This window comes from Pan paniscus, chromosome 9, assembly GCF_029289425.2.
Source record: "Pan paniscus chromosome 9, NHGRI_mPanPan1-v2.0_pri, whole genome shotgun sequence".
Lineage (NCBI taxonomy): Eukaryota > Metazoa > Chordata > Mammalia > Primates > Hominidae > Pan > Pan paniscus.
Window position 1 is genome coordinate 10,120,674 of NC_073258.2, and position 11,074 is coordinate 10,131,747.

Sequence of the window (11,074 nt, forward strand, 5' to 3'; positions counted from 1 at the left end):
ATGTGTCTTTATAGCAGCATGATTTATAGTCCTTTGGGTATATACCCAGTAATGGGATGGCTGGGTCAAATGGTATTTCTAGTTCTAGATCCCTGAGGAATCGCCACACTGGCTTCCACAATGGTTGAACTAGTTTACAGTCCCACCAACAGTGTAAAAGTGTTCCTATTTCTCCACATCCTCTCCAGCACCTGTTGTTTCCTGACTTTTTAATGATCGCCATTCTAACTGGTGTGAGATGGTATCTCACTGTGGTTTTGATTTGCATTTCTCTGATGGCCAGTGATGATGAGCATTTTTTCATGTGTCTGTTGGCTGCATAAATGTCTTCTTTTGAGAAGTGTCTGTTCATGTCCTTCGCCCACTTTTTGATGGGGTTGTTTGTTTTTTTCTTGTAAATTTGTTTGAGTTCATTGTAGATTCTGGATATTAGCCCTTTGTCAGATGAGTAGGTTGCGAAAATTTTCTCCCATTTTGTAGATTGCCTGTTCACTCTGATGGTAGTGTCTTTTGCTGTGCAGAAGCTCTTTAGTTTAATTAGATCCCATTTGTCAATTTTGTCTTTTGTTGCCATTGCTTTTGGTGTACCCAAACGTCTCAGGATACAAAATCAATGTACAAAAATCACAAGCATTCTTATACACCAACAACAGACAAACAGAGAGCCAAATCATGAGTCAACTCCCATTCACAATTGCTTCAAAGAGAATAAATACCTAGGAATCCAACTTACAAGGGATGTGAAGGACCTCTTCAAGGAGAACTACAAACCACTGCTCAAGGAAATAAAAGAGGATACAAACAAATGGAAGAACATTCCATGCTCATGGGTAGGAAGAATCAATATCGTGAAAATGGCCATACTGCCCAAGGTAATTTATAGATTCAATGCCATCCCCATCAAGCTACCAATGACTTTCTTCACAGAATTGGAAAAAACTACTTTAAAGTTCATATGGAACCAAAAAACAGCCCGCATCGCCAAGTCAATCCTAAGCCAAAAGAACAAAGCTGGAGGCATCACACTACCTGACTTCAAACTATACTACAAGGCTACAGTAATCAAAACAGCATGGTACTGGTACCAAAACAGAGATATAGATCAATAGAACAGAACAGAGCCCTCAGAAATAACGCCACATATCTACAACTATCTGATCTTTGACAAACCTGAGAAAAACAAGCAATGGGGAAAGGATTCCCTATTTAATAAATGGTGCTGGGAAAACTGGCTAGCCATATGTAGAAAGCTGAAACTGGATCCCTTCCTTACACCTTATACAAAAATCAATTCAAGATGGATTAAAGACTTAAACGTTAGACCTAAAACCATGACTGTTTTATTTTATCTCATTTCTTTCTTTCTTTTTTTTTAGATGGAATCTCACTGTGTTGCCCAGGCTGGAGTGCAGTGGTGTGATCTCAGCTCACTGCAACCTCCGCCTCCCAGGTTCAAGTGATTCTCCTGCCTTAGCCTCCCATGTAGCTGGGATTACAGGCATGTGCCATCACACCTAACTAATTTTTGTATTTTTAGTAGAGACAGGGTTTCACCATGTTTCTGGTTTCAAACTCCTGACCTCAAGTGATCTGCCCTCCTCAGCCTCCCAAGTGCTGGGACTACAGGCATGAACCACTGTGCCCAGCCTTTCCTCCCATTTCATTAGTTGTCTCCTTATTCTGCTGATTTTTCCCTTTGCCATGCTGAAACCTTTTAGTTTTATGTAATTCCATTTATCTATTTTTGCTTTTGTTGTTTGTGCTTTAGGGGTCATATCCAAAAACTCATTGACCAGATCAATGTCATGGAGATTTTCTCCTATGTTTTAATCTAGTAGTTCTAGAGTTTTAGGTCTTATGTTTAAGTCTTTAATCCATTTGAGGTAATTTTTATATACAGTGTGGGATGAGGGTCTCTCCCCAGATTTGGGAAGTTTTCAGCCATAATTTCTTACAGGCAACTTTTTGCCCCATTCTCTCCCTTTTCCTTTTGGAACTCCCCTAATACAAAGTTAGCTCTCTTGATAGTGTTCCACATAGCCCAAAGACTTCTTCATTTTTTTATTCTTTTTCTTTTTTCTCCTCTGATAATTTCAAATGACCTGTCTGATTTTCCTGATTTTTGCTTCCTCTTGAGTGAGTCTGCTGTTGAAGAACTCTATTGCATTTTTTAATTCAGTTATTGTATTTTTAGCTCAAAATTTCTTTTAGTGTTTTCCTATCTCTTGAATTCTTATTTTTTTATTTTTTTCCCTATTTTGTTAAATTGTTTATCTGTATTCTTTTCTAGTCCCTGAATTTCATTAGAACAATTATTTCAAATTCTTTTTCAGTCAACTTGTGGATCTCCATTTTTTTGAGGACAATTACTGGAAGTTTATTGTGTTCTTTTGGTGGCGTCATGTTTTCCTGATTCTCTGTGATTCTTGTAACTTTGTGTAGGTGTCTATGCATTTGAAGAAGCAGTCATCCCCTCCAAAATTCATGAACTGACTTTTAAAAGTAAAGACCTTCACCTGCAGGGGGCTAGACCTACTGGAATGAATGAGGTACCAAATGAAGGGGCATATGGTGACTATGGGTCTCAGTGTGTATTGTGTCTGATTGACTCATATAGCTGGGGTTGGCAACCTCGGTAACTTTGTGGTCCTTGGTGATGAGAGCTGAAGAAGGGCCATGGTCACTGTGAGGTGCTCTTTCAAGTTGGTGAAGTTTCACTCCCTACCAAACATGAAAAAGACAAAAGAGGTAGAAAAGGACCCAAAGCAGGAGTGTGACATTGCAGAATACAAAACAGACAGTGGTTCAAGATGGGAGAGGGTAGGTACTGTTGATTGTTCATTATTTTGTTTTTGTTTTTGTTGTTGTTTTGTTTTGTTTTTCACTATCTTTAGTCACTAGATATACTTTATTATTTTTAAATTTTGAGTGTGTATAAAAAAGTATAAGCAGTCTTTATTCCTGTGTATTTATTAAGACTGTTTTATGATAAGTTCTGCAAAAGCAGAACCTTACCAATTCAAATGTGTGTGATTTAGTAAAAGAGTGATCTCAGGAGAAAACTAAGAGTGAGAGAGAAGCAGGACAAAGCATGGGAATATGCCAGAGAAAGGTGTGGAGTCAGCTGAAAGTAGCTTCAGTCTGATTCCCCAGGAAGTACTGGAGCATGATTGGCACTTTGGAGTGGTTCTGGTTTGCAACAATAGGACATTTCTGCCATTGTTTTAAAATCACCATAGCATTCTGTTTTTGGCTATGGGCCACCCTGGGTGTGAGGGCATGCACTCCCATCTATTTCCAGTCACTTATCTTCCTTTTGGCTAAGAGCAATTCTCAAAGGAGAGGTTTATATATGTTAGAAGCTGGCTCTCGAAGAAGCTTGGGGATGTATTTACTGCTCTAGTAAGGGAGATCCTGGAAAGGCAGTAAAATGTCTGCTTAGTTTCAACAAGTCTTATTTATTATGTACAGCTACCTACACTGTTACACTGACTCTGTTAGTATTGATGTTCTGGTACCCAATGCAAGTTACCCAAAATAAGTGCCTCCCGTTATAGAATTCCTTCTTAATGACAACAATTTCTGTCTCAGTTTTTATACATTATGCAAGCTAGGGGTTTCTTGGATGATGTGGCATTTGTTCTGAACCTTGAAGAATGAGCAAGATTTCAGTTGGGTGAAATCAAGAACAGAGATTTTTCAGACAGAAGGAACAGAAAACAGAATGAGGAAAAGGCAGAATTTGATTAGAATATAGTGCATTGGTTTGCCTGAAGTATTGAGATGATGAGAACAGATATTGGAGACAAGACTTGATAATACATTAGGTAGAAGATTGTTACAGATGGCAAAGACCCTGAGGGACAATCTGATGACAGGGGCAATTCGAAGCCACCTGTGGATATTACAGATGGCAGTGCAGTAACTGGAGGTTTGGATAATAGTGGATATTCCTTTTCAGCAAGGTCTTCTACAGCAAAGTTGTCCCATGAGAAAAAAAAAATCACAGTGATCATACTGTGTGTTTGTTTTCTTCTTGCCTTCCTTCTTTTGTTTCCCCAGGCAATAGCTTCTAATGATGACCCATTCCCTTGCCCTGTGAATAAGGTTGAAAAGACCTGAAAGACTTCGCAAATTTTCAGAATCATAAAATAAATGCTATTGTGCAGGAAGTAAAATACGCCCAAAGGCATCCTCTACTTTCTAAGGTATATTTTTAACAAGTTGAATTTCAATCATTTCTACTGTTATTCAGAAGAACAGGAGCAAATATCACTGAAAAGCTCCTATGGTGTGTGAGGATTTAAGAAAACATATTTGTGAGCATCACAGAGTGATATAGAGGTCAAGACTTGTGGTATCTAAATCAGTAGTTGCAAGATAGTGGTCTCAGTGGTCCCAGGACTCTCATTAAAATCTTCATGGTTCTGAGCTCCATCTCCAAGAAATGAAGACAACACTACCTTTTATGTATAGGTGACTCTAAATTCAGAGGGGACTGATCATAGGCATTCAAGGGGAAAAGTTGCTTTAACACTTATCCTTGAATGATAAGTGAAATGACAGGAAGAACTGCAGAAAGCCGCACCTGAGTTGTGAGACTGTACATTATTCCTACAGCTTAAGTACTTCATGATTTTAAGAAACTGGAAGGTGATTCTCCTTCTTTAGAAGGTAGGAATTTTAGAGTTTAGGGTTTTTTTGTTTTACTTTTTACAATGTACATCATTTCATTCTATATGTTCTAATAATCAAGTATCTGTGGGTGTTTATAGCCTGTTAGAAATTGAAGTATTTTGAATATTCTACTATTCTTCAGTAGTATTGAAGAAACTTTGAGCACAGACAGCTGGAAATTAAGAATGTTGTCTGTTTCTTATTGTTGGTAAAGACAGAACCCAGAAAACTGCATGAGGAGGGCTTTGAAGAACTAAAAACAGAGACCAGGATGGCAAACTCAAGGCAAAAGCCAGGTATAGAAAGAGGGTAAGACTTGGGCAAACCGAACAGAAAGGCTGACACAATGTTAGGGGCATCTTGTTCGCCAGAAGCTGCCAGGGTCATTGGGAAGGAAGCAGGTAATGTCATATGGACATACCTTTTGTCATTACTATACTTAAATAATGAGGAAAGCAGACTTTACCATCAACATATGTGAAAAGTATCACAAAAGTCAAATGCTCCCAACCAACATCACTGAGAAAGATTGTGCAAACTATACATATCCTGATAACCTGGAGATTTTCTCCTTGGAGATACTTGCCAAGAACTTGTGGGTGTGTGTGTATGTGGAAATATATTCTTTGATAAAGCTCTCCTAGTGACTCTAATATGACCATTTATAAGTCAAGCATGATTTAATATTATAGTAAATAAGGGGAGTGTCTAGAATGTAAAAATGATAGTTTCTTTCTCCTAGGCTCTAAGAAACCACTGCTGAAGTTTTCAGAACTTGTTTGTTTGTTTTCAGTGTTATTCAACGTTTATTAGTGCAATTAGGCAAGCATTTAGAAAGCACCTATTGCATTCACATTGCTAGGCGACAAGATACTTAAAATCCACTTAGAAAGCAGCCAACTATCTTTAGTGCATGTCTAAATAAAATAAATACGAAAGAGCTCAAACAATGTATTGGGGAAGAATTAATAAATGAATTGAAGTAATAATCATGGAATAATCATGGAAGGCTTTCTGAAGAATATGAGATCCTATTTTATCCTATAGCCATTGAACTAACCTTAGTCAAAGCCAACATTGCGCTCAGCTTAGGCTGAAAGTTGGGGGAGACAAAATTTTACACAGGTCTTTGTCCTGTCTAGTATAGAAGCCAAGCTTGTAAAAAATGTCTTATTACAATAAAATGGTATCTGAATCTAAAAGGTGAATAACATAGCTAGGCTAATTTAGAGAGTCTTCTGAGAAATGATATATTTTCATTTTGAGAAAGCTATGTTTTTAGGAGGCAGACAAGGGCAGGAAAGACATTGCAACTTAGAGAAAATAACATGGATATAGTAGATGAGCCCCAAAAGGACATGCTGTATTTGGGAAATAGTGGGATGTTTCTTTTGTAGGAGAAGTTGGCAGTAGGAAATGAGGATAGACAGGTAAGATCGTGAAGCCATGCTAGGTGGAATTCCCCTTTGAATCAACTAGCTAAACATGTAGTCCTCTAGATTCTCACTGCCTTGCTGTAAATATGCCACGCATGTACATTACCACCTATCTCACTTTTGGCAAATCAGGTACCTCTCTGAGCCACTATTTCCTAATTGCAAATAAGGTCATTGTAATAGTACTTATATCTTAGGGTAGCTATGAGTATATACAAGACTATGTAACCAAAACATATAATAAAGAGTATAGGTTATTAGTATTATCTAGCTTGTAGGCAAAAGGGATCCAAAAGACATCTATAATGAGGAGACATAGCATGGTCACAGGTGTGACATAAATAAGCTGGCAGTAGGTGAAGGATAGAACTGGGAGAAGGAGATACCATACTCACCCTATGGGACAGATACAGGGCAACAGCAGAGGGGCTAAAAAGAAGGTTAAGATGTTGGAAAACAGGTATCTGGAATTTTGGAAGTAACTCATTGGGGTAAAAGATGTGGAAGGAATAAGAAATGCAACCTAATGGTAACTCTCCAATGTCTGTAAATAACTCAAATAGGAAACACAGGAGGAAAACCTGATATGTAAGGGAATATGGCCAGTTTTGCTCTAAACATCTGTATTCAGTACTGGGAGGACATTCTGCAATTGGAGATGTCCCAGAAGAAATTGGAGATCCTTTTTTGACAGAGGCTGAAATTGGAGAGTCATACAAAGTAAGTGGTTCTGAAACAATAAAAATGGGAAAGATTTTCCTTTAGACGTAAACCATCCGAGAAACCTTCAGAGGAAAGAGTCTGTGGGGGAGTAAACTAAAAAATAAACAATATGAGTCTTGGTTGAAGGAAGAATGCTTGGGTATATTTGTTTTCCACCTAAGGGTCTTTGTGTTATCTGTGCCTTGTACCTGCAGTATTCTCTCCCTGATCATCATACATTGTTTACATATTGTCACTCTATTCTCCATTTAAGTGTTTCACCTCCTCAAAGAGGGCTTTCAAATTCCACAAACGGCAGTAGTTATGCACTCTCACATCACAGAAATCCTACATGTCTGGTTCCATGTTGTGCTTCCTATGCATACAACTGCTGGACACATTATTGGCATCTAGTCAATATATATGGAATAAATTCATGGCCTTTGATAGTCATGTAACCACTCCCTACCTTGCTTTCACATTTTGTAAAATAAAAACAAAAATTCTTCACATAGCCTTATAAGAATTACATGAGACAATTCTGTCTAATCCTAGCATATTGTCTAATACATTATTGGTATTGAGTAGGTGCTGGTTACCTGCCCTGACTCTTCTTGTATTCTTTGCCTGTAAATGCAATGCACATAGAAGACAACTCCTCAACTAACAATATAATTGTTTTGTCTTATTTTGTCATTAGTCTTGATGAATCTTTCAAAATAATTTCAGCCAGTATTTCTTTTTTCTCTCCCAGCCCTTCATTCTCATACCTGCTTCCTCATTTCTTTCCCTCCACCTTTAACCGTGACTGAAATTAAAATAAAAATTCTATGAAGAGTCTTCATATCACTTTTCTGCCCTCATCTCCTAAGCAGATTATATGTTGAACAATCAAAATAGAAATATTACTGGCAAAATTTATCTGAGGAACTTGATTTAGTTCTTTTCAGGCTTGTTGCAAAGCAAACTACCTAAGTACATTAGCTGGCAAATGTTCTGGAGGTTCTGCCAAAAACACAAAAATTGATCAGAATGTGACATTCTGGAATGAGTATCTTCAAAATTATATTAAATCTAAGTTAGTCCATTATATTATATTAGACACTTCAAAAAATGTTCAAAGAACTTCAAAGAGATGTTAAGAACTTAAAAATTAATGGTATGTCTTAAGAACTATTGTAATAAGAAAAATTGATATTGTATGTCTCAAGCTTTAATTATTACCACATATAGAAACCCAGAAGATACAACATGTTAAATTGATTTGTCTGCTCTAGTTGTTGACATAAATGTCACCCTCGGAACCACTACACTTTGGGGAGCACTGATGAAGATAGGATTGCATTGAAAGAAACGCGAATGTTCTTTTGGAAATATTTACTGATCTCTCAGAATTTTCTAAGTGTTTTATTAATTTTAAATGATGGAATTATTTTATTCATTCAATCAACAGTTTATTGTAAGCACCCATGAGTGCTAGGGTACCACTAAATCACAAAAAGCATTTGACAAATATAGCATCTCAAAATCCAGTAGGTGAGATCAAAAAACTTTCACTCATATTTTGTGTCTTCCTTGCAGATCCAGAATGGAGAAAAGAGAGATAAACAGTGCTTTTGGGGTAAAATCCAGGTATAGGTATTTGGGCCCACTCTATGTCATCTATACATATTATCATATTAGAATCATTCTTCTCTTCACTCAGGCTCCTGACCTTGACTTCTTTCCAGGTGCATTTAACTCCCTTTCCTCAGGTTCTCTAAGAGTTGCCTGACACTTGCCCAGGTCCCCTGAATAAAATACAGGTAAATCAGTGCATAAGAAGCTTTATACAGTGATCTCAGACTTGTGACCAAGAGCCCCTCTGCACCATTGATAGACAGTGGCCGTGCCCACCAGGAGGATGGGCAATCACACTGCGGTGAGCATATTCCTTCTGTGGGGATTTTCCAGTTTTTCAGACCTGCAGAGTCTACTTTTTGTGGTGATTCTCTTCTACCATGTGACCATCCTAGCTGCAAATGTGTCCATAATGGGGGCCATCAAGCTCAGCCACAACCTTCACACTCCTATGTACTTTTTCCTCTGTGGCCTGTCCTTTTCAGAAACTTGTACCACTGTGGTAGTAATCCCTCGCATGTTGGTGGACTTGCTATCAGAGAGCAAGACCATTTCTCTTCCTGAGTGTGCCACACAGATGTTTTTCTTTCTGGGCTTTGCATCCAACAACTGTTTCATCATGGCCACTATGTTCTACGACCGCTACACGGCCATCCACAACCCACTGCAGTACCACACCCTTATGACAAGAAAGATCTGCTTGCAGATGATGATGGCTTCTTGGATGGTTGGGTTCCTGTTTTCTCTGTGCATCATCGTCACTGTATTCAACTTGTCTTTTTGTGACTTGAACACTATCCAGCACTATTTCTGTGATATCTCACCAGTGGTCTCCCTTGCTTGTAATTACACTTTCTATCATGAAATGGCTATTTTTGTGGTCTCTGCCTTTGTGTTGGTGGGCGGCTTTATTTTAATTATGATTTCTTATGTCTTCATTGTGTTCATAGTCATAAAGTTGCCCTCTGCAAAGGGGAGGTCTAAGGCCTTCTCAACTTGCTCCTCCCACCTCACTGTTGGGTCCATACACTATGGATTTGCTTGCTTTGTCTATTTGAGGCCCAAGAACAGCAAGTCCTTCGATGAAGACATGCTGACGGCCATGACATATACAATACTGACGCCTCTGCTTAACCCCATCGTGTACAGTCTGAGAAACAAAGAAATGCAGATAGCCCTAAGAAAAACACTAGGCAGTGTATTTGGGGTTTTCCCTCAGAAGACAAAAAAAGAGCCTGAACATTTTTAAAAATTACATAGCATTGATAAATAAAGGTGAGAAAAGTGGAGTACTTCTAATTAATATCACTTTGTGCACAAAGTGGTTAAAGTATTGTCTAATTTCCTGATATGTCCTGGCCTCACCATTTTCCTACTACAGAGAGGATGCAGTTTTAAAATGTTTTTAAATGTTATGTGTGTGTGTTTGTGTGTGTGTGCATGTGTGTATGTACACATATCCATTCAGGGTACATATTGCTTTAGAACACTGTATTTTAATGATAGCAGTTGCTTTTTGGGAAGAAAGAAAATTATGATACTAAAGACAGAAAGACAGCAAGGAAGAGAAAGAGAATGTAAGGAAGGGAGGAAGGAAGGAAGGGAGGACGGTAGGAAGGGAGGGAGGGAGGAAAGGAAGAAGGGAGGAAGGGAAGAAGGAAAAGAAAAAAATTGAGTTGACTAGTATAATTAATCCAAAAAGAGGGAGAGAGTACAAACACAAAAAGTTGAAAATGAAAATGAGGATGTGATTAAAGTAGAGAAAATTAAAAGCAATTTAAGAGAATACTTTGTTCAAATTTATTCAAACAAATTTGAAAATTAGAAAAAAACATGAATGCATTTATGGAAAAAATAAGCTTACAAAATGACCCCAAAAGCAACAGACATTTTTTGACATACCAATTTCCATGGAAATTTTTGAGAAATCCATCAAAGACATGTTTTCCTGTTCTCTCCCACAAAGCATTAGAGCAGATAGTTTAGTAATTAATTTGTTTAAATTCTCAAGGAACAAATAATTCAAATGCTATTTAAATTGGTTTAGAGCATAAAAATAAACAGCTTCTAATTTATGAACCTCACAGTGGTGGAAAGTGCTATTACTGCTGACAGATCATGGCCCTGGTAGGGAAGTTCTGAAGTGAATTGTGGAAGATTAGATGATGTATGCTGGTGAAGGAATTTTGAGGCTACATTGTTCACATGGTTATAGGGAGTGTGAAGTAATATATTATTCTGGGTTTGAATTAGATTTTTCTAATGACAGATGACATCAAGGATCTTTTATATATTTGTTAATCATTTGTATGTCTAATTTAGAGAAATACATATTCAAATTCTCTTCCCATTTTTAATTGGGGTATTTGTATTGAATTTAGATTGTTTAAATGATTCTAGATAACATCCTTGATCAGATATACTATGTGCAAATATTTCCTTCCATTCTGTAGGTTGTTTCTTCCCTTTCTTTATAGTTTCCTTTGAAGCAAAAAAGTTTTTAACTCTAATATGGTGGAATTTATCTTTCTTTTTTCTTTTTTTTTGCTCATGCTTTTGATGTCATAACTAAGAATCTATTGCTTAATCCAAGATCATGAAGAATTTCCCCTATGCTTTCTTCTAAGAGTTTTGTAGTA

The 11,074-nt window shown here is 37.4% G+C and overlaps 1 protein-coding gene across 1 annotated transcript; it reads left to right on the plus strand.

The window, feature by feature from the left end:
• The first annotated feature begins 8,402 nt into the window (after positions 1-8,402).
• On the plus strand, positions 8,403-9,684 carry LOC100989712 (olfactory receptor 10T2-like). The gene is made up of 2 exons (XM_008972477.5): positions 8,403-8,545; positions 8,831-9,684. The coding sequence occupies exons 1-2, from the start codon at positions 8,404-8,406 to the stop codon at positions 9,682-9,684; spliced, it is 996 nt and encodes a 331-aa protein (XP_008970725.2). The 5' UTR covers position 8,403.
• Positions 9,685-11,074: the final 1,390 nt, after the last annotated feature.